Here is a 23521-nt window from a genome sequence, read left to right as displayed (position 1 = left end):
CCCCAACCACCTACCCAACATGAGGACGCGGAGAGCGATGAGACCACCGGCCGCCTCCGGCGCCAAGGAAGCGAGGGGCAGATCCGAATTGAGCACCCTGAAGTAACCGTCCAGGAGGACGCGCAACGGCACGGGGCCGGCGCCGGGACTGCTGCCGTGCAGCACGTGGACCACGGCCACCACGCCGCGTAACGTCAGCTCCAGCAACCCGGGGACCGGGGGGGTCCCCCCGCCTCCCCGCCGCAGCACCCCCAGCAGCACCTCCACCGTCGCCGGCGTGATGGCCCGCAGCGCGTTGGGCTGTCGGGATGATGGAGGGGGAGAGGGGCTTTTATGTCGCCTATCGCGATATAAAATCCTTTATTTAAGCGATTAATGCTGAGCCTGACGTCTCCAGCGCTGCAGGTTTTACCCGTCTCACTGCACCCCCCTCCCGGCTGCGTGCAAATTAATTTAAAGCAAATTTTGGAGCTATTTGTTAAATCCTGATTTTTCAGCGTTGGGTTAATTAAAACCTCTTTCTGCTCAAATTTATTCAGCCATGAAGTTCTCATCTGCCATCCCAGAGCCGAACCGGTGGCAAAGCAGCAGCTCAACCCCCTCTTTCGTTTAATTATTTTTTTTTAAGGTAAAACCCATGGAATTTCGGGCTGGAATTTTAAATAGGCTTTGGCAAGGTTTTGGAAAATGAAAGGGTTTAATTCCAGCATTTCTATTGCTTGGGATAAATAAAACTTTGGGGTTTATCTTGGAGGATGAACCCGAGTCTTCCCCCCTCCCCTTCCCAAGGCTACCTTGGATCCGGAAAGGATAGCCCCAAAAAGATGGATAAGTCGGAGCTGGAGCATTTCGGGGAGCTGCCCTCCGGTTTGGAAACTCTCTGCGAGGATGAGGAAGGAAAAAATTTACTTTGAGGAGTAAGCGGTACAAAAAAAAAAAAAAATAAAGGGAAAATTCCCTTTTTCACCCAAATCCACCCCAAAAACCAGCCCACGGGGGCCACTCGGATCCTGTTGATGATGAAGAGGATGAGGAGGCTCAAATTTTTTTTGCGGCTCTGGTTGCGCCGGGGAAAGGGGTTTTGGGTTTGGTTTTTTTTTTTTTGGTCCTAAAAAAAATGGGGTTTTGTTCAAAAAGAGGGTGCGGTTTGGGGATTTACGGGTGCCTTGGGAGTTTTAGGTGATTTTTTTGCAACGGAGAGGGGTTTTTTTTGGGGGGGGGGGGGGGGGGTTTCCCCGGGGAAAAAAAATCCCCTTTGCGGTGATTTTTGCAGGCTCCCCAGCTGGTGCAGGACTTAATCCCTCCTTTAGGATCCTATACCTGCCCCCGGGACCCCGTACGTGCCCCATATGGGGCACGTACGGGGTCCCGGGGGCAGGTATAGGATCCTACATTTGCCCTTGAATCATATAGTGATCCTGGGGTAGGTATAGGATTCTATATTTGCTCTCCCCTACGGACGGGCACGTACGGGGTCCTGGAAGAGGTATAGGAACCTATATTTGTCCTCGAATCAGTACTGATCCAGGGGCAGGTACAGGCTCCTATATTTGCCCTTGAATCATATAACAACCCTGGGACAGGTATAGGATCCTATATTTGCAGGGGCAGGTATAGGATAACCAGGGACAGGTATAGGATCCTATATTTGCCATTGAATCATATACTGATCCTGTGACAAGTATAGGCTCCTATATTTGCAGAGGCAGGTAGGGGATGTCCTGGGGCAGGTATAGGATCCTTATTTGCAGGGACAGGTATAGGATAACCAGGGGCAGGTATAGGATCCTTATTTGCAGGGGCAGGTATAGGATAACCAGGGGCAGGTGTAGGCTCCTATATTTGCCCTTGAATCATATAACAACCCTGGGACAGGTATAGGATCCTATATTTGCAAGGACGGGTATAGGATAACCAGGGGCAGGTATAGGATCCTATATTTGCAAGGACAGGTATAGAATAACCAGGGGCAGATATAGGATCCTACATTTGCTCTCAAATCATATACCGACCCTGGGGAAGCTATAGGCTCCTACGTTTGCAGGGGCAGGTAGGGGATACCCTGGGGCAGGTATAGGCTCCTATATTTGCAGGGGCGGGTATAGGATAACCAGGGGTAGGTATAGAATCCTATACCTGCCTTCAAAATCATATACCCTCCCCTGACTACTATATGCCCCTACAGATCCTATATGTGCTCCTGGATCCCATCCCCACCCCAGCACCCTCTACCTGCCCCTGGATGCTCTGCGCACCCATGGATCCCATACTGACCCTCTACGTGCCCCCGGAGCCCGGCCGGGCCCCCCTTTACCTTGGAAGAAGGCGACGAATTCGGGGGGCAAAGGGGCTGGGGCGAACTTGTATTTGCTCTTCTCCTTCGCGCTGACGACTTCCCTGGAAAGAGAGGGGTGAAGTTGGGGGGGGGGGGCACGAGGGGGGGATTTTGGGGTGCAGGGGGGGTGGGGGGGTACCCGCTCAGCTGCCGCCGCCAGGTCTGGTAGGGATCGAAGAGGCACTCGCAGAGGTGCAGGGCGTAGAGCATCCCGCTCTCCAGCTGCATCCCGCTCCGCTCATCCTCCCGGATAACCTTCAGCTGCCGGAAAAGCGGAGCGGAATTAACCCCCCCCCCCCGCAAAAAAAAACCCCAAACCCAAGCCCCAACCCCTCCTCTGGCTGAGCCCCCCCAGGCCGGGGCAGGGGTTCCCCCCGCGCGCCCACCTTGCTCGCGCAGACCCGCAGCAGCTTCAGCACCTCCGGGATGAAGCCGGGGGTTTTGTCCGCTTGGATGTTCTCCAGGTTCCTGCGGGGGGGGGGGGTAACACGGGGGGGGGTTAATGCAGCATCGGGGGGGTTGTTGCATCATGGATTGCATCGGGGGGGTTAATGCATCGGGGAGGTTAATGCATTGGGGAGGTTGATGCATCGGGGGGGTTAATGCATTGGGGGGGTTAATGCATTGCGGGGGTTGATGCATCGGGGGGTAATGCATCATTGGGAGTTTTGCGTCATGGGGGGGTTGACACATCATGGGGGGGGCTGATGCATCGGGGGGTTAATGCATCGTGGGGGGGGTTATTGCATCGTGGGGGGGTTGCTGCATTAGGGGGGTTAATGCATTGGGGGGGTTAATGCATTGGGGGGGTTAATGCATCACGGGGGGGTCATTGCATCGTGGGGGGTGGTTATTGCATCGGGGGGGGGGTAATGCGGCAGCCGCGCAGCCCTCAGCTGAACCCCGTCAGTGGCTGGGAAGGGGGGGGACAGGTGGATGGTGTCCCCCCCCCCCAGGGACACAGAGGTGGTGGCTTCGTGGGGCTGCTGCTGCCAGGGATGACCTTCTGTCGGCTGGCAGGAGGTGGCAGGGGCAAGGGGGGGCACTTTTGGGGGGCAGGGGGTCAATGATGCACTTTGGGGGGGATGCCGTGCTTTGGGGGGTAAATACTGTGTTTCGGGGTGATGTGATGCACTTCGGGGGGTGATGCGCTTTGGGGGGGTAACGGTGCACTTTTTTTGAGGGGGGATGCTACACTTTGGGGGGGGATGCTGCACTTCAGTGGGGGGATGTTGTGTTTTGGGGGGATGCTGCACTTCATGGAGGGGTGATGCGCTTTGGTGGGGGGGTGATGTGCTGCGGGGGGGGGGATGCTCTGCTTTTGCGGGGCGGATGCACATCCAGGAAGGCACCGCGGTGGGACCAGGGCGATACCAGTTTGGTCCCATCAGCACAGACCTGGGGGGGGGCCCAGGACCCAGAGATGGGGGGGTCCCCTCAGTGCCCCCCCCCCCCAGCACCTGCGTGCAGAGCTGGGCTGCATTTAGGGCTGATCCTGCAGCACCGGGAGAACAGAAACCAGGAACCCCCATGGGTGGGGGGGGGGGGGGGGGACAGAGCGAAGCCAGGACCCCCCCGGGGTGGCGGTGGGGGGGTTGTCACCCACCTGGAGATGATGATGAAGAACTTGAGGAGGAGCAGCGCCTGCCCCAGGCTGGTCCCACCGCCCTCCTCCCGCGGGACCTGGGCCACGCACTGCCCCAGCCGCTGGCTCAGCACCTGCAGCACCTCCCGCGGCAGCACCGGGATCTCCGACACCGACTCCTCCGGCCTGCGACGGGGAAAACAGGGGTGGCAGGATGCGACCCTTCCCCACCACCATCATCATCATCATCGTCACCTCCCCCATCAAACTCCTTCCAAGCTTCAGACCGGATGGTTTAAAACCACCGAGAGCGGATGAGCCGCCGCGGCAACCCCCAATTTTAGCTGTAGGTGTCACCCCCCCCTCGCCGTCCCCGCCACGGGGTGTCACCCTGGCAGCACCCAAGGGTGCTGGGGTGCTCCTCACCTCCTGGGCTCCAGCGAGGGCAGGGCGATGATCTTCTCGAAGTTCATGACGAAGGCTTCCAGCCACTGCTGCAGGTAGGAGAGGTCCTTCTGCAAGGGCGAGGGGGGGGGCTGGAGCCGCTGGCCAATCAGATCCCACAATGACCACCGCCCCAGAGGTATCAGCCAATCAGCAGCCAGAGCGGTCAAGCCCCACCCCCCCAGGAGCCGCCGGACAATTGGCAGCAGGGATGTGAGCACACCCCTGGGAGCCACTGGCCAATGGGCAATCAGAGCAGCACAACCTGTGGAGCTGCTGGCCAATCAGCTCCAAGAGCAGAACAACCTGTGGAGCTGCTGACCAATTAGCAATCAGAGCAGCACAACCTGTGGAGCTGCTGGCCAATCAGCTCCAAGAGCAGAACAACCTGTGGAGCTGCTGGCCAATCAGCACCCAGAGCAGCACAACCTGTGGAGCCGCTGGCCAATCAGCATCCAGAGCAGAACAACCTGTGGAGCTGCTGACCAATCAGCTCCAAGAGCAGAACAACCTGTGGAGCCTCTGGCCAATCAGCACCCAGAGCAGAACAACCTGTTGAGCCCTAGCCAATCAGCAATCAGAGTAGCACAACCTGTGGACTTGCTGACCAATCAACACAACCTGTGGAGCTGCTGACCAATCAGCATCCAGAGGTACACAACCTGTGGAGCCGCTGACCAATCAGCACCCAGAGCACCTGCCCCTACAGGCAGCTGCCAGCCAATCAGCAGGCAGAGCCGGGCGCGGGCAGGCACCGCCTGTCACAACCCCCAGCCCGGCGGTTGTGCAAGGGTGTGATTCACCCGGGCTGCACCGCGCCGCGGGGCCGGGCACCCCCACCCATCGCACCTGGGGTCACCCTCGGCCCTGAGCACCCCGTAAAGCACCTTGGGGTCACCCATGGCCCCAGGCACCCCAATGCGGCACCTTGGGGTCACCCACATCCCTGAGTACCCCATAAAGCACCTTGGGGTGATGCGTGACCCTGAGCACCCCCACGCAGCACCCTGGGGTCACCCATGTCCCCAGGCACCCCAATGCGGCACCATGGGGTCACCCAGATCCCTGAGCACCCCGTAAAGCACCTTGGGGTGACCCACGGCCCTGAGCACCCCAAGGTAGCACCTTGGGGTCACCCAGATCCATGAGCACCCCGCAAAGCACCTTGGGGTCACCCATGTCCCCAGGCACCCCAATGCGGCACCTTGGGGTCACCCAGATCCCTGAGCACCCCGCAAAGCACCTTGGGGTGACCCACGGCCCTGAGCACCCCAATGCGGCACCTTGGGGTCACCCAGATGCCTGAGCACCCCGTAAAGCACCTTGGGGTGACCCACGGCCCTGAGCACCCCAAGGTAGCACCTTGGGGTCACCCACATCCCTGAGCACCCTGTAAAGCACCTTGGGGTGACCCGTGGCCCTGAGCACCCCAATGCGGCACCCTGGGGTCACCCATGTCCCCAAACACCCCACCCCAATGCAGCCCCTTGGGGAGACCAATGTCCCCGAGCACCCCAATGCAGCACCCTGGGGTCACCCAGATCCCTGAGCACCCCATAAAGCACCTTGGGGTGACGCGTGTCCCTGAGCACCCCCACGCAGCACCCTGGGGTGTCCCCAGCCCAGGCAGGGACTGTCCCCCCTTGGGGACACCCCGCTCCCCGCAGGGACCTGCCCCCCCATCCCCAGCTCCCCGGGGGGGCCCCAGGCACCCACAGCACCGCCACAACGGAGGGGACCCCGAGGGGTCCTCACGCCCCTCCCACCAGCGTCCCCCCAAAACCCACTCCCCGCCACCCCAGTCCCCCCCCCAGGACCCCCCAAAACCCCCCTCTGAGCCGTCGCCTCCCCCACGTCACCCATTTCCCCCCCAAAACCCGCCTCCCCCCGCCAGCATCCGGCGGGGCGAGCCGGGAGGAGGGGGGGTCCCCCCATGTACCCCCCACCCAGACCCCCCCATTACCTGCCCGGCGGGGTGACCGCGGCCGTCCATGACCCCGGTGCACGGCGAGCCGCGCCGGCGCAGCCGGGCCGGGGCGGGGGGGGGGTTGTTGTTATTTTATGGGCTCCCCCCCCCCCCGTTTCTCGCCGCCGCCTCGCTTCGCTCTTGTGCAAAGCGACAAAAAAAACCCCAAAGCCCCGAGCCTCAGGAAATGCCAAGTCACCCGCCGCCCCAACGGCGCTTCCTCCCACCGCGCCCGGCTGCCCGGCACCGTTTTGGGGTACCGGGGGTGCCGCCGGTTGTCCCCAGCCCCGCGCGCCCACCCAGCAGCTCTGGGATGGGCCAGGGATGCAGTCAAGGTCATGGTGGTGGCGATGGGGGGCGGGCGGGATGACGGGCATCACCGCCGGAGCCGGCACACGGCACGGACACGACGCTCCCACCCGGAGAACCGGATCGTGCCGAAAACATGAGCCAAATCCTGCCGTCACCCCCCCCTCCAGCTCCATCGGTGCAACCAACGCCGGGGTGTACTGAGTTTGCCAGTTCTCAGCATTCCTCCTCCCCACCCAATATTCCCCCTTGCACCCACCCGGTGCTGGCGTCCCACCCCGGCGCGGCGCTCACCGGGCCGGTGCCGGCGGCCGCCCCCGCCGGTGCCCGTCCCAGCCGGTTGCCGGCTGGCAGAGCCTGTTGGGTGGCTTCTGGGCTCGGCCGGCGCGGTGCCGCCTGGGAACGTTGTGCCGGCACCTCCATCCCTCGCCGGCGCTGCCGAAAGCTCCGGACCCCCCCCAAAAGTGACGGTGGCAAAGCCACCAGGTTGTCACCCCCCCCTGCCATTGAGTCCCATGGGGTGACACCGGGGATCCTGGCGGTGGGACCCCACCGGGGTCCCTGCCACCCTGCCAGCCACCCTGGACAGGTGGGACAACACGGCCGGCACCATCCACGCCGTGGCACGGCCACCCCGTGGGACGCCCCTGGGGACATCCCCGTCCCCTGCCAGCGCCGGTGGCGCGGTGACGTGAGCTCTGCCCTATTTTAAAGCCACGGGAGATAACGCGTCCGCTCCCGGCGCGCAGCCCTCATCAGACCTCACCAGCCGGGGGGGGGGACAATGACGGGGGACACTGCCATGGAGGTGACACTCAGACCGGTGGCATCACCCGCTGCCCCGGGTCGAAGCCTCAAAACAAGCCCGGACGCGTCCCAGCAGCCTTGTCCTCACCGGGTGCTTGGGGACGTCACCGCGGCGAAGGCCAGCGTGGTTTTGCAGCGTGACCCGGCTGGGGAGGTGACACCGAGGTCCTGCCTCGGCCCTGGTGCCTCTCCGAGGTGGCACGGCCACCCCGTCGGTGTGGCACGGCGAGCAGGCACACCCCGACAGCATGGCACGTGTCCCCGCGTGGGAGCACATGGCCCAGGGTGCAGCGTGTGTCCCCAAGGCAGCGTGCACGCACTGACGGCACGGGACGTGTCCCCCCGCGCATGACCATGCACACCTGGTGGCATGGCACACGTCCCCATATGACCACGCACACCTGGTGGCACTGCATGTGTCCCTTGCGTGAGCTTGCACACCATGACGGCATGGCACGTGTCCCTGTACAACCACGGACACCCGATGGCACGGCACGTGTCCCCTGCATGAGCACACGCACCCCAGCGGTGTGGCATGTGTCCCCCTACCACCGTGGACACCTTGATGGCGTGGCATGTGTCCCTGAACAACCACGGACACCTCGATGGTGTGGCACATGTCCCCATACCACCACGGACACCTCGATGGCGTGGCACATGTCCCCATACCACCACGGACACCTCAACGGTGTGGCACATGTCCCCATACCACCATGGACACCTCAACGGTGTGGCACATGTCCCTGTACAACCATGGACACCTCCACAGTGTGGCACATGTCCCCATACCACCACAGACACCTCGGTGGTGTGGCACATGTCCTCACACAACCACGGACACCTCAACAGCATGGCACGTGTCCCCCTACCACCGCGAACACCTCGATGGCATGGCACGTGTCCCCATCCCACCATAGACACCTCAACAGCGTGGCACATGTCCCCATATCACCACGGACACCTCAACGGTGTGTCACGTGTCCCCATACCACCACGGACACCTCGATGGCGTGGCACGTGTTCCCATACGACCATGTCCACCCGATGGCGTGGCACATGTCCCCGTACCACCACGGACACCTCAACGGCGTGGCACATGTCCCCATACCACCACGGACCCCTTGGTGGCGTGGCACGTGTCCCCCGTGTGACCATGCCCACCCGACACGTGTCCCTTGGGCAGCTCCGGCCCCCGGCTCGGGGCCGCCCCCGGCACCTGCGTCCACAATTTAATGATTTATTTTGTTTTCCTCTCCCGCCGGGGCCGTCTGGGGGTGGCAGCACCCGTCACCGAGGGGACCCTGAAGATGCTTCGACCCCTCTTCCCAGGACTGCGCAAAGGGGGGTGCGGGGTGGCTTTGTTCTGGGGTGCAGAAGAGCTGGGGGGGGGGTCCCAGGGGATGTCGCGGGGCTGGACGAGGTGACAGACGCTGTCCCCATCCCCACCTGGCACCGGGGTCCCCAGCCCTCCTGACGTCACACAGCGGGGTTTTGGGGTAGAAATAACACCCTTCACCCCAAATCCCGGCTGGTCACCCCAACCCGCGGGCACAGAAGCCGGGGGTGACATGGGGGGGGGGGTGTCTCCTCCAGGATCTGGCCCCCGCCAGCTGGGAGCGGGGATAATTAAGGGGAAAACGAAGTGCCGGGGTCTCTCGGGGTGGGATGGGGGGACCCCCCCCCATCCCCGAGGACCCCCTGACCATGGGGACACCCCCCCCCCGCCGCTGCTCCAATGTCACCGCGGCCGCACCTGCTGCCGGGCGGGGGCGCAGGGACACGGGTGGGGGTGTCCGTGTGTCCCCGTCCCCCCCCCGGCTGGGTGTAAGGGGGTGCGGACCTCCCCCGACCCCCGGGAGAGGTGGGAAGGGGGGTGCGGGATGCGGGGGGGGGATGGTCAGCACGGGGGGTGTCGCGGACCTCGGGGTGCGGTGACCCCCGGGGGGGGGGGGGGAAGCACGGGGATGGGGGGGGTCGTGGACCCCCGGGATACGGCAGTAGGGTTCGGGGGGGGGGACGACGCGGTGCCCCCCAAGGGGGGGGTCGCGGACCCGCAGTGGGGTGCGGGGGGGGGGGAAGGCGGTGCCCCCCAAGTGAGGGGGGTGCGATACGCCCATGGTAGTGCAGCCCCCCCCCCCCAAAGGCCGGGGGGTGCAGGCGGGGGGTGCAGGCAGGGGGGTGCAGGCAGGGCTCATAGGCCCCCCCCCCAAGGGAAGGGGAATGCAGGCAACGCGGGTGAAGGGGTGCTGACCCCCCCCCCCCACCTCCAGGTTTTGGGGGGGGTCCTCCGGTGCACGACCTCACCTTGGTGAAGTAGAGCATCCAAAGCTCGTAGAGCCGCTCCCGGGAAGCCATGCCGGGCCGGCACGGCTCGGTACGGCACGGCACGGCGGGCAGCTCCGCCCCCCCCCTCCCATCACCGGGCCCTCCCCCAGGTACGGGGAGGGGGGCGGTGACAGGGCCCCCCCCCCCGGTACTGGGTACCTGCTGCTGGGGAGGGGGGTACGCCTCCCACGCCCCCTTTTACCTTCCCCCCCCGGGCAGCCCTTTGGGCTGCCCGGGGGGGGAAGGTAAAAGGGGGGGGTGGGGAAGGTAAAATGCCCCCCCCAAATAATTAGCCCCCCCATTAAACCAGCTGAGGCTTGCGCGCCCTGGGAGGGCGGAGTAATAAGCCTGGCTGGGCAGAAGAGGAGGATTTGGGGTTATTTTGCCTGTTTTTAAATTTTTTTAATTTTTTTAAAATTTATTTTCAATTTTTTTAATGTCCCCCCCTTCCTACCCCTGCCCTTCCCACCCCCCCCCCCCGTTCCCACCCGGTTGCGCCCCCCGCCGCAGTTTGCCCATCGATGCGCTCGGCGCTCGATGTGTTGCACCTGCCCTCTCCCCCCGCATGCGCGTTGGGGGTTGTACGGAGTGTGGGGAGAAGGAAGAAGATGGCGGCGCCCGGCGGCGGGGTGGAAGCGGAGGAGGCGGCGGCGGGCCCGGCTTTGGGGAGGCTGGAGGAGGAGGCGCGGCGGCGGCGGGAGAGGCTGCGGGCCCTGCGGCAGCGCACGCTTCAGGTGGGTGAGGGCATAGCGGTCCGGGGTGGGCGGTAGAGGGGTATGAGGGTCTGGAGTGGGCCTGGGGTAGCGGGGCTGAGGGTCTGGGGTGGGCCTGAGGATGTTGGGGGGCCACAGAGGGCCCTGGGGTGGTCGTGGGGATGCTGCGGGGGGAGTCAGAGGGTCTCGGGTGGTTTTGCAGTTAATGGAGGGGGGGGGCAGAGAACCTGAAGGAAAAGTTAGGGGTGTGGGAGAGGATGGGTAGCAGGGGGGTTGGGAGGGGAGCGGGGATATCGGGGGGCTGCGGATAGGGGGGGTTAGGAGAGGTTGGGGGGCAGGAGTGTGGGGTGGGCCTGGTGTAGAGTGGGGTGGGGGCTGTGGGGTGGGAGGACCAGGAGGGCGAGGGACAGCAGGTCGTGAGGCCTGGAGACTGAGGTTGGGGGGTCCTGGGGGTGGGCAGGGGTCTGGGGCAGAGAATGGGGGGAACTTGGGGGGACTGGGAGGGTCTGAGGGGTAGGGAGATGGCGGTGAGGGTGAGGTGGGGGTTCGGGGGTGCTTGGGGAAGGCTGAGGGGTCTGGGGCCACCGGGCTGGTGGGGCTGAGCAGTGGGGGGGGGGCACTGCGAGGGGTTCAGGTTATGGGGCACTGGGGGTTAATGGGGGGAAGGAAATGGGGTGTCTGGGGGGGTGGGCAGGAGAGGCGTGGGTGTGGGGGAGCAACGGTGAGGGGTCTGTGGGGTGGGCGGGAGGAAAAGCAGAGAGGAGTGGGGCAGAGGGGGTCCCCCACTGTGGGGCAGAGGGGGTGGGGTAAGAGGGATGCAAGAAAAGGCAGGGGTGCAAGCGCTGGAGGAGGGGGCTTGGGGTTTGGGTGACGCCCCGGTGACAGCACTGGGTCTCTTTGGTCCTGTCTGCGGGGTCTCCGTAAGACCCCGTGGCCTGTCTGGCCTCAGGCTTCCTCTTGCTTTTCTGTTCTGCCTTTGCCGTGCTGCCCCTCGCCTTTGCGAAGCCCCCCCTCGTGTGGGGGCTCTTGATTTTTCCGCGTTATCTCCCCAGTTCACTGTGTTTGCGTCGCGTCCGAAATCCAGGCCGCAACCTGGGTTTGGCAGTGAGGATGAGAAGAGAGATTCACCCTGGGGTTAATTAATAACCCATCATACCCCATGTGTTACATTTCTCTGGCGCTTTCTGGGCTTTAAACTTCTCTTCCATAGAGACGTCGCGACTCGATTGCCTTAGTGCAGGCTTGAGGACACTAAGGAACCGGTTGTGTTGCCTGACCAAAGCCAGGGCCAAGCGGGTCCGTAAATTGGGATTTTCTTCTCGGATGTGTGCACTGCGGATGGTGCGGCAGGCTCCTCGCTCAGCCTCGCCGGAATTCACTGTGGTTGTTGTAAACCTTGTGTCGCAGAAGGTGCTGCCGGCAGCAAAATATCGGGATCGGTTCTGAAGAAGTTTATCTGAAAAGTTTTGTGATGGATTGAATCCTCACCCAAAAAACTCCGGTTATTTTATCTGGCTGTCCTTGTTGCCTCCACAAATGCTGAGATCAGAATGTTAAAATAGAGATTTTTTTTTTTTTTTTTTTAATTGGGGGTGAAAGAAGGATGGATTAAACTTGAGAAACTTGGCAATTAATACCCCGGCAGCGCCTACTGAGGAAGGCGGCGGTGCTCCAGCGTGTCTCGGCACGTCCTGGCATTGCTTAATTCTCCTCTCTTAGGCTAGGAAAGTGACGCTAGCGCTGCTCCCCTTCTGCCACATCATCCTGAATTTGGTGATCGAGGTTGGTATGGGCCGGTAACGCGGGAAGATGTCCTGTCCCTCCACTGAGGGACCTTCTCTTGGGGTTATTAATGGGAGCCGTGACTTTGGTGGGCAGGCCAAGTGCCTTCTGCTGTGTCTCTTGCCTTGAGACGCTCGTTATTATCGGAGAGCTGAGCTTTCCGAAAGGGGAAAGTGGGATACAGCCCTGTGCCCAGCCTTACCGAGAGGAAAAGCAGTTGAAAAGAAAAGCTGCTTCCAAAAGAAAAGCTCTTTCCTTTCTGTCCTGTCCTGTCGGGCAAATTTAGAGGGAGCGAGACGGAGCGGTCGTGCAGGGCGTAGCACACGGGGTGCTGTTCTCATCTGCTTTATTGCTGTGGTTTTTTTTAATTTTGGGTGAGATTTTCTGACTCGGTCCCTGCGAGGGCTAAAGCTGTTCTTACTTCTTTTCCACGAGTAGTATCTCAACCGAGACCTCTCCCCAGCAGCCGAGCTCATCGGGAGCCCGTTCCCTGTGCACGCGCAGCCAGAATGATTTTCCCCCGCCACGCACGTTGCTTTCCATCAGGCTCTGGATTTCACCTGTTGTCTCATTGCTCAGTTAGACGTGATCTTACAACCCTTCCGGCAGCCGTTGTTGGATTTTCTTGCGAGTGATCTCACCTGCAAATGCCGTCATCTAACTAGTCAGGTCTTTCCCAAGTCTTTTGTGGTGCTTGCAACAGCCCAAATCCTGGCAGAGGGGGATAGAGAAGAAAAGGGGACCTCCCGATCCTCGCCTGCTGCTGTGGAAAGTCGCTACTGGGGTTTGCAGGAGAGAAGGTGCGGTGTTGCTGCTGCGTTTAGGGAATGGGTACTTAAGATCCGACAAGGAACCTCCTTCAGCTCAGGACTTTTCCGCCAATTGCACCATGCGCTCAATTTTCGCAGGAAAGCGATGCTCATCTTTTCCCAGTTGGTGAGGAGACAAGTGAGGTAATACCCAGACATCCAAAAACCCAGCGGATGATCTTGTGCTTTCTGCTGCGCTTACCCGACCTGTTGCACCGCCTTTTATTGATCGACAGCAAATGGGGTTTTTACTCAATAAAAAGTGTGTTCGATTTCTGGGCATAATTTACGTTTGAGAAATGCCAGTCACCACTTGCCTATACAAATATGCTTATAATAGTATGCAAGCTGATGTTGGATTCCCAACCTCAATGTATGGCCTTGGCATCAGCAGAGTTTGCAATGTCGAGGATCAGGAATGGTATCAGAGAGGCCATTTCCCTCCTAAATTTAAATAAAATTGTCTTGCAGGAGCAAGCAATCAAATTGTGGACTCTGACTTGTTAGCGTATCGAATATTGCTTCCTGTTCTGGCAGAAAATGTAGTTTTGAATTGTGTAACTGTAATCTTAGTTTGCAAGCTTTCCTCTTTTCTTTTTTTTTCTTCCCCTCCTAAAAACATCAAATCAAACCATCTTGCAGCAGTTGCTTACTAAGCTCACAAGCCCCGGGGGTTGCTGCACAGCCTGCTCTGTCGTGGCTCTGAATTGCCAGCGTGTAGCTGAGACGCCCGAACCCCATCTTTTAGTCTGACCCGCTCAGGCTTCGCTTGGTGCTTCTGAGCAACCGGGGCCTCAGGTTATTATTTGAGACCTTTTTTACTTCCTTGGGATAAGCCTGGTCTGTGCAGGCTCGGCCAGGGTGGGTTTTTTAGCTTTGTACGAGTGTTGGTACTGTTTCTGTGAGTCCTGCAAATTGAAAGGTCATCTCTCCCTGTTTTATACCCCAAAAAATCTCAAACCAAGGAAAGTGAATCCCAAAAGAACCCCACGGTATCCTGTTATCTAGAAACCATCGGAAAGTCAAGTGAAAAGGTGGTGGGAGCAGCCTCGAAGGTAAGCTTTCTGCTGTGCCGGAGGAGAGGAAGCGCAGAGGGAAGTACCGTGGTCTTTAACAGGGCTGCGCACGTTTTCTGCAAGCTTACGACATTTAAAAGTCTTTCTGAAGCTAGTCGCTTGTATAACCGGCGCTTAGCTCATGTTTTCACTGCCACGTTCAATTAACAGGAAAACCCCACCAAGTTTTTGCAGGGAGCCTTGCGAAAGGTCACACAGTGACGTAGGTCTTTTCAAGTTTAAGGTTGGTTTTTTTTTTTTGTTGTTTTAAGTAGCAAACGGTTCCAGCTCCCGAGATCCTGCAGCGGGGGAAGGCGGGGACAGCCTTTTCCTAAATGCTCCGTACTGTGTGTTGCAGACCTCTCCTAAAGGAAGGCGTTTGTGGGGTTAAGAGCTGAAGAACGGGATTCTTCATATGGCTTTTAGTTTTCAAATGACTGAGTACGGACAGTAAAAGCTGCGTGGTTGTTGAACTGGTCCGTAGCGCTGTCTTTGCCCACGGCTCGCTGTGCTGATGCGAACGACGGCGCTGAGGCTTTATCCTTGCAGTATTGTGCGATAAAGCCCCGATTATCTGCTATGGTGGTTTTTTTTTTTTCTTGCCTAATGGCTGAAAATCAGATTAAAACATTCTGTTTGCGTTTCTCAGGAAGACTTTTTTTTTAGCTGAAGAAAAACTTTTGCTCAATTTAAGGTTTAGCTTAGCACGACTGTATTTAGTGTCTTTAGTTTAACTGTTCCTGACTATTACCTACCTATACATTTTGAAGCAAAATGGGAGGGCAAGGTCTCCTGAATCTGTTCAAAGCCACCTGGCTGGAGGTGGCTCTGTGTTTGCACACACCGAGGTCCTGCAAGCGCTTGCCGGAGCAAGCTGGAGCAGTTTGACCAGCAGCGAGATATGCAAAACTACGGGTATTTTCAGGATGGAGACCTTACAGCTGAGTTTCAATGGCACTTTGCAATTTTCCGGATTGAAAAAAGGAGTGTGGCGGCGTGGCGCTTCCCATAAAAAGCTGAAAGCACTTGCACCGCCTCGACTATAAAATGGTTGTGCTATGGATTGGACTGAAGCTTTTGGGGAGCTTTGTCTGCTTAATGGAGGGTTCAGTCCAAAATGGTATTTGGAGCAAAAAGCAAGTCCTTGTCCTAGATCAGCTATCTCCTATCAACGAGAGAGCTCTGTTGATCGCTGCTGGCCGGTCTAAGGGGAGCTGTTGTCCCTGCCTATCTGAAAACTTGAATTTTATTGCAAGTCCTCTCCTTAATATACAAGAAACCGTATTTCCCTAACCACAGCTTTCTGCTGAGCAAGTTGATAATTAACTGTAGTTACTTGTGTTTATGAAATGCTTGTCTGCAGGTTGCCCTTGAAACCGGTTCTCTGATGCATTCACATCTGCCCGGTTTGGGGTTAGACGAAGGCTTTGCTCGGGTGCGGCGTGTACCGAAGTTTACCTTGCTTCGAACCCCGTTAAAGTCGCCACGTAACGTCGGTTCTTCCAGCAGGCACGTCCTGCGAGGTGTCTGTAGGCACCTTGTAAATGGGAGCTTGCACCTTAAAAGTATTGAGGTCTCTGCGAAAGCTAAGCTGCTTTGGGGATCCATCCATGATAAGGAAAACTGTGCTGGTAAAAAAGGATGGGAGAGGGGAAGGTCACGGGCCCTTTGGTTGGTTTAGGTATCCCAATCCAGCGTGTGTGTGATCCACAAATGCTTTTGGCTTAGGGAGGAATTTTATTTTAGTTAAAAATACGTGTATGTATATTTAGTAAAGGATTTGATAGGCTTTTCCTCTGGATAGCACCAGAGAAGCAAAGAAGTAGTGAAATAAAGAAGTACGTACGTTATCTTTCTTGCAAGGAGCTAAGTACTTTTCCCACAGCTCCTTATTTTTAGCAACAGATATCCAAGTAGAGGAACTGTCGTCTCGGATGCTGCTTGTAACCTGGTCTGCTCCTTTGATCCAGCTGCTGAAATAATCTTGTGTGTGGCTGCTATTGAAACGAGAGGAAATACTTCATGGCTGCCGGTGGTGGGACGGGGCTGCGGCACGTCGCTGCTGGGTTAATTTGGATGATGGGGGAGAGGAGGGTGTTCAGAGGACACTTCCCAAATTCGGCTTTGTGAGACTGCGAGCAGGGAGGTTTAAGGTGCGCTGGGTCAGGCTGAATGCAATTAAAGTGTTGAAGAGCTCTGGATCCACCTCTGCCCTTTCCCTGCCAGTTTCTAGGGTTTCAGGGTGATTTTTTTCCCCGTTTCTAAAATATAGCTTGTGGCCCCTGTAAAGACGAAGAGGCAGCCACGTCCACCGCGTGCGGGGAGGGTTTGGATGGCAGTAGGTTGGAGGTGGAAGGGCAGCCGGCAGCGTTGGACTCATCCGATGGAGCAGCTCTGTGCTAGGAAGACGCGCGTAGCAATCCTTTTCTGTTTCCTTTGGCTCTTTGATGGGCTGCTGTGTCCTGGCCGAGGCTCAGCGCTTCGGGCCGGCGTGCTCGAAGCAACAAGGAGACGTGGCAGAGTGTGGAAAAGGATGACCCATGGGGGGATGTAAAGCAAATCGGACTGACTAAATGGAAGGGAGAGAAGCTTGTGGGGCGATACGGGCACGATAAGGACCAGAAGTCCTCAACGCTGGTCCCATTTGAGCCCTGACATCCCTTCCTCTCCAGCATGGCTAGCACCTCCCCGTCCCTCAGCCACCGCTCGTGCTTCTGGACTGCCCGGGCCGCTCCCGGGATATTGGGATGCTGTTCCCTAGGCCAAGGCTAGCACAAGCGGATGCATTAGGCAGAGCCAGCTTGACTTAGACTCTCTTTTTCATATTTCGTTTTGCCGCTCGCAGTAGGCACCGTTGCTGTCTTGTCAGACCGCCAGCGGAGCAGCCCAGCAGAAGCTGGTACTGGGAGGCAAAATCTTTGAAAAGTCCATGTGGATGTTTTCCCTCTTTTTTAGTATGAAACCACAGTGATCTAATAAACCCTGTCGGGAGCTCCACGCATCTCTTGTAAATGGAGGGTTAACTTTCCGAGGAGAAACCAGCAGAAAGTTTATGAGATCTGATTTTCTTGATGCTCTTAATCTTGACTTACCTTTGCATCGCCATGGTAATGGACAGAGGGTTTTTACATCATTTTTCTCTTTCCATCTGTACCCATAAAAAAAGATCAAGCGCTCCTTTTCAACCCAAACTAGGCAGTGCTAAAACCTTGGCTCCTTTAATCTACCGCTCAGTAGTCCCAGCTGTGCCGTCTGGGTTGCCTTGTGGCTGGTGCTTTTGAACGGGCTCTATGGAAATAGCAACTGCCACGAAGCCTTTTCTCACCCGTCGCTGAGAGCGCGCTCGTGCCGAATGAGCAGGAGCTCCGAAGGGCGACGCGGAGCCAGAGGGATGAGTTGTGGTAGCGACAGGAGATACGGACGGTGTGTAAGCTCTCCATTGGGGAAATCTCGTTTAGCCATCAAATGGATAACTACTTGTTCTCTAGGTTGTTTAAACTACCTGTTGCGGGTAGCTTTTTATTTTTTAACAGAGAAACCCTGTTTTCCCAAGGAGGCAAGGCTGGTGGGGTTGTGTCTCTCCTCCCTAGCTGCTGGCCTCCGGTTTCATGCCGGAGTGATGGAGGGTGGGCACTCTGTAGCTACGAAGCCCCTACAAGCTTCAGGGAAAGAGGTTGGATATAGAAGGAGACTTTTTTTTTTTTACCACCCTACTGAAAGATTCAGCGTGAGCTCAGCTGTTACCAGCCATCAGGGAACCGATTTGGGAGATTTGTTGTGAAGTTTAATTGTGGAAAATGTTTTGATTGGAGCTCCTGCTTTATTAAACCTTGGAGAACATACCCAGGAGTCAAATCCGTAGGAAAGCAGGCCTGAACCTACAGCAATTCCTGCAGGAATTTCACTTGGCATCTCTTTTTGAAGGAAATGCATGATGGTTATTACTAGGAAGGCAACATCAGCATGCGCCTGAGCTCTTCGGCTTTGTAAATTGTGGTTAAATTCAAGAAGGTGTTTGTTGGACAAGAGCAATGTAGTTAAAGGTCAGTGTGAAGCTTTTCCTCCCAAGTAAGTGTTTGATTCCCTTGCAGATTCTATTTTTGAAGCTTTTAAAAGCTTTTCCTTTGTTCAGGTTTGGTTCTATTTCCTTTGACAACTCACAGCATCTTTTTGTTTTTTTTTTTAACTAGGGCTCGACATTTATTTTCCTGATGCCCTTAGTTCCATAAATACAGCAAATGCAAATCATCCTGCTCCGCAGATCGCCTAGTGTAAAGCATGAGCATTTCAAGGGTAATGTATTTTCATCTGGAAGAAAGTAATTTGAAATACAATGCCGACAGGGAAAAGCAGCGTGTATGTGAACTTTCAGACACACTCCTTAAGCTGCAAACGTGATGCAGAAATGGGGATCCAAAGCTGATCTAAGCAGCAAACGCATTCCCAAGTGGATTTAGGACAGCTACAAAGGACGTCGTTAATAAGCAAAAATCAAGTGACCTTTAGCAGCGTGATGGGAGGCAGTGAAGGGCAGCAAAGCACCTTGAAGGTGTAATCAGGGCTGGTGGTGAAGATGATGGGAAGCATCTAAGACGGGAGGTTGTTTGCCAAAAGTTCGAAACAAGCTGAAATAAGAAAACCTATTCTGTAAATATATCCACATTTCACCCGTTTCTTGCAGCTAACGCAGATTGTTTGAGCTTGTGCAGCCCTTATGACAAGGCACGCTACTGCTCTTTTAATTTTGCTATCGTTCCTGTGTCTCTTGGGACGCAGATGGCTTTGTGCCGAAAATGTGGCAGCTTCAGGTTATTCCCATGGCTTTGCGCGAAACAAGGCACAGAGGTAAACAACAGGAACGCCCGTGGGTCCGTGGAGAAACTGGTGTTTGGCCCTGAGTTGCATCCTTGCCTGTGCTGTAAAAATCCAGGTTGCTTGGGAGTGTTGGGGATTTTGTGCCAAGGTAAGTGTTGCTGGCACCGAAAAGAGGCAAAAAGGGGATGTCTGCTCAGGTTCTCTGTCAGATCAGCTTAAGGAGAGCTCTCCAAAAATATTTAGTTGTGTCTGGGTGTAAAAAATAATACGAGAAAATAATAAATAAAACAAATAATGTGGTCTCTCCTTTGAAATACCATGAAACTGGCACGACAAAGTATAAAGCGGCTTAATAAGCATCCTTTGTCTGTAGTCTTTGAATTTCCAAGGGAGTAAAGCAGATGGTTGTGCTGTTGGCTTCTGTGGAAATGCTTGTTGTAGGCATGTATTTCAGTATTGTCCATATAATATAAGTGCATAAATATATATATATGAGTTCCTGCATTCAGATTCCACCTTCTCCTTCCTTGCAGCCTTCCCTCGCTTTCTTCACTTGTGAGGTGGGTGGTGTAGTACCTTTTCTGTGACTTAGGGAGGAACAGTTGTGTGGAAAAAGGTCCTTGCTGTGAAAGTAGATTTGAGCATTTACAGTCATAGACAGACTGTATTGTGCGGGCATGTTCTGGATGCACAGGCTTTCTTTTTCTTTTTGCATTTGGCTTCGCTGCTATTAAATTCTGGGACAGAGTTTTATTGCTGTAGCTAAATAACAGGATCCACTACTAGGTAATTTCCCAGTGAAAGACCTGGGTATTCCTCTCCTTTTAAAACAGAATATCTGGTGGCTCAAGGGGATGCTGCTCGTTTTCCAACAGTATCCGTCAGCAAAACGGCGGTGGAGATCATCGCGCAGGAGGTGGAGGAGACGCTGGAGCGACACGGCTCAGCCCCTGCTCGGCTGCCATGCCGATGTGCGGGCTCCCCTGAGCAGGGGAGGTGCCTTTCTCCGCACCGAGCCTTCGTAATGCAATCACCTAATGAGCGTAATAGCCGCGTGGCTGTTTCTCCTGCTCTGTTGGCCAAAAAGCCTTGAAGGAGGCAAAAAAGCCTTGAAGGAGGCAAAAAAGCAGGAGCCTTCCTTCCGAGGCTGTACGACCTTTAGGCTGTGTTTGTGCGGAGAGGAAGGGTCTCCCACCTGCTCCTTCGCTCCGCACCCCTGCGCCGGCACTAAAGCTTTTGTGGCTGTTGTGCATCACGTCGAAAGAAATTGCTTTGGCCGCAGCCCAACCTTTTGTTTAACGTTGCTTTCGCTTTGCAGCCAGATCGCTTCCCTGCTCCTCCACGCCTGCCCGTGCTGGCAAGAGAGGTAGGAGGGGGAGGAAGGTCACGGCGCTGCTCGTTTCCTCTGCAGCGTAGCTCTGCACCGCGTTTTCCTGCCATCGCCGCGGCTGAGGAGCCTTTCTGCCCGTTTTCCCGGCTGTTCCGAAGAGTTGGTCAATCTGCAAACACTGTCGGACTCTGACCGAAGCAACCGAACCGTTTCTCCATCTGAAGGCCGGCGTGTGGCACGGCAGCTTGGCTCGCTGCCGTCCTCGGACGTGTGTTTTCTGCTTAGTTTTTATTTTGGTGGAGCAAAGCAGCCTTGCGTTCCTGAAAGCAAAGTACCAAGCGGCTGAGAAAACAGTTGCTGTGGAAACAGAGCGTAGTAAAGTTATTACAGCGAGAATAAAATGCACACTTAGGGCTACAAAGGCTTCATTTCTATTCAGGCTTTATTAGGAAAGTAATAAACTCTCGCAGTGGTGCTCAAATGGCTGGAGATGGAAGCCTGCAGACAAAATGATTGTGCTTCCACCAGCAAGGCACAAATACACGCGCAGTGGGCGTCCAGGAGCGGTTGGTCATCTAGCCTTGGGAAATGTTCCTTGAGGCGCTTCTCTACGATGCCACCCCATGAACGTTGTTGACTTTGAGACAAGAGGTTCCTCCAGAGCCGTGTTGGTGTACCCCGGGGTCTGGGGTGACGGGGCTTGGGCATCCCTGGGGTGACGGGGCTTGGGCATCGCTGGGGTGATGAGGAAGATGGGATCAAAGGGGCTTGGACCCCCTTTTTTTTTTTGGATTTGGATTTTGCTGGAGATCTCTGGTGTTTCTTGGTGCCCGCAGCGAGGTCCTTGGCCAGGCAGGCTCTGGCGTTGTGTTGCTTGATTGGTATCCGCAGGGAAAACCTGATAGTAAAACCTGAAAAGCAATATATTCTTGAACACTCACTTTGTTTGTCTTGTGGGCAGCTCTGGCTTGGAAGCTGATTGTGTGAAATATGGTTTGTGTTTTGTTTTTTTTTTTTAAAGCGCTGGAAACCTTTTGTGACCGTGTGGTTAGGAAAGGCTGAGAAATAAGGTCTGGGAGTAGAGGAGCGCCAAGATATAATTACTTAAAACAGCACTGTACACAACAAATACAAGGTGGGAAGTAAAAGCTTGCAGGTTAATAGTGTTTTGTCTGTGCATTGCTGATGATAGCCCCGTGAAATAAGGAGCTATGCTTGCTTTTTTAGGAAGGTGGGTCTCTTTGTTTCCCTTAAGGGTGTAGTACCAAGTTGGTGGTTATAGTCAAGACTCAAATTCACGTCTGTTTATTCACAGCTCCTTGCCATAATCACTGGAAACGGTGACAGTCACAGCTGTCTCCTCCATGCACTGTTTGACAGGTTTTATGCAAGGGAGCCAAATAAATACAAGTATTTTGCTTCGTCTGTAGTTCCCAAGATGCCGCCTTGCAGTCGTGAGCCAACGCTACCGGGGAGGAAAGTGGTCCTGCTTTTGCCGCTCTCTCTGCCCTCCCTCCGGTGAGCTGAGGTTCAAACAAACCCAGTCAGGTTAAACCGACCCAGCAGGAAAAGGGAAACGCTTGGTTTCTGTCTGCTTCGATCCCTGCATCTGGTTAACAGGGAGACCTTGCGAACAGGAGGGGTGGGGAGGAGGGCGGCCGGACCTTTGTTTTAGGTGCTGACTCTCGTGCATCGTACCGGCTGTAGGCTGGAGGTTAACAACCTCCTACACCCGTCTGAGTTGATCCTACTGCGGCCGCATCCTGCCTGTCGCTGCCTGTGCTGGCGTGTGTTTGACCCCACCGTGAACTGGTTCAGGAAGCTAACCGGCTTTTATTTTTATGGTTTTTTTCCCCTTTTGTTTGGTTAGTTTGGTTTAATTTTTGTGGGAGGGTAAGTCCTTGAAGTGGTTTCCCACCGGGCGAGGTGAGCGCCGGTGATGGGAAGGTGCGGCTGGTGGGGATGGACGGAGGGTGGGGATGCAGGGGGGGCTCTGGCACGGCCACCACAGATGGGACAGGGGACAGGCTGCAGGCTGGCAGTGCCAGCGAGGCCAGCCCGAAAGGAGGCTTCTCGCTGAGCCAGGGCTGACGAACTGGGAAGCCAGGTGAGATATATTTATTTTTAAGCCTGTGACAGCCAGTGCCCAGGTATAAATAATGGAGCGTGATGGGATTATTTTGAGTAACAACACACAGAGCTGGCACCTGGGATAATTGATTTAATGAATTTGAAAGGCACTCGAGACTGAGGTTTTCCAGCAGGCGCTCTCTGCGGTGCAGTGCTCCTGTTCATCCTTGGGAGATGCTGGAGTGCCCCAAACTTGCTTTTCTTCAGTGCACCCACCTGCACAGCTCCGACACGGCTCCGGACCCCCAGCTCTCGAGGGGCGACCGGTCTTGCCGTCGGTTGTGGATGGATAAAGTGCAGCACGGAGGCTGACGACCTGCTACGAGTCAAGCAGGGATCTGCAGAGCAGCTGAGACCTGGGGAAGCTGGGGGAATCCCTCCTGTCCCGAAACCAGCAGCAATTAGTAACGGTGGCACAAAAGCTTTTCAATCTCTAACTCTCGCCTCTCCATAAGACGGCGAGAATGACATAATTGACCTCATCGGCAAAATGCATCAAATGTTGTGCGGTCGGGATTACTCAGCACAGTCGTAGAGCAGATGGACGGGTAAAACATTTTGTTCCGCACGATTTGAGTGTTAATCAGGCCGTGCTTGGTTTTGGGAATCCCTGTGGGCTCGTTCCCTCCAGTGGTCTCACACTTCGATGCAGGTGGAAGAGGAGCCTTTCTCCCTTCCCATCTAATTCCTGGTTGGTTGTGGCCATGCGAGGAGTTTGGTGACAAGGCCAGCAAAAGCTGCATTTTGCCTTTTTTTCGAGGGAACATGGGGGGCTTGTTTTCCCCCCCCCCAAACCCAACGTTATTCTCCTTCCTGTTGCAGAGAGGTAGAAATTAGACCCAACTATGGGAAAACATGTTGTTGGAGCTGCGGCGTGCATCCTTGGGGGTACATCCGAGCTCATCCCGCTCCATACGGTGAGGCACCGCTGCTTCTCTTCCTGACGGGGACATCACCGCGTGAGCATTCCGACCACGATGCTCTTCCCTGGAGGTACCTGCAGCCGTTCCCCCTGCGGCGCTGGGGAATTCAGCCTTTCTCCAGGCAGTTTCCCAAGGAGACAAGAGGCCGAGGTTCTTGCTGACCTCTTGTTGAAGAGCCCTTAATGCTCTCTCC

The 23521-nt window shown here is 56.3% G+C and overlaps 2 protein-coding genes across 2 annotated transcripts in view; one reads left to right on the top strand and one right to left on the bottom strand.

Moving 5' to 3' along the window:
* The window catches only part of NBEAL2 (neurobeachin like 2), a 28988-nt gene extending 19168 nt beyond the window's left edge, over positions 1-9820 (bottom strand). Inside the window, 8 exon segments of the mRNA XM_075144380.1 lie at positions 15-300; positions 795-880; positions 2315-2397; positions 2475-2596; positions 2722-2803; positions 3942-4106; positions 4347-4435; positions 9751-9820. Coding sequence (XP_075000481.1) covers positions 15-300; positions 795-880; positions 2315-2397; positions 2475-2596; positions 2722-2803; positions 3942-4106; positions 4347-4435; positions 9751-9801 — 964 coding nt within the window. The 5' untranslated portion in view covers positions 9802-9820.
* Positions 9821-10379: 559 nt separating this feature from the next.
* CCDC12 (coiled-coil domain containing 12) overlaps positions 10380-23521 on the top strand; it is a 40535-nt gene continuing 27393 nt past the window's right edge. The window contains exons 1-2 of the mRNA XM_075140882.1: positions 10380-10505; positions 14041-14130. Of these exons, the coding sequence (XP_074996983.1) occupies positions 10380-10505; positions 14041-14130 (216 nt within the window). The remainder of the gene's footprint in view (positions 10506-14040; positions 14131-23521) is intronic.

Source organism: Calonectris borealis, chromosome 2 (assembly GCF_964195595.1).
Source record: "Calonectris borealis chromosome 2, bCalBor7.hap1.2, whole genome shotgun sequence".
Classification (NCBI taxonomy): Eukaryota; Metazoa; Chordata; class Aves; order Procellariiformes; family Procellariidae; genus Calonectris; species Calonectris borealis.
Note: the sequence above shows the minus strand (reverse complement) of the source record. Positions and strands in the feature narration are given on the sequence as shown.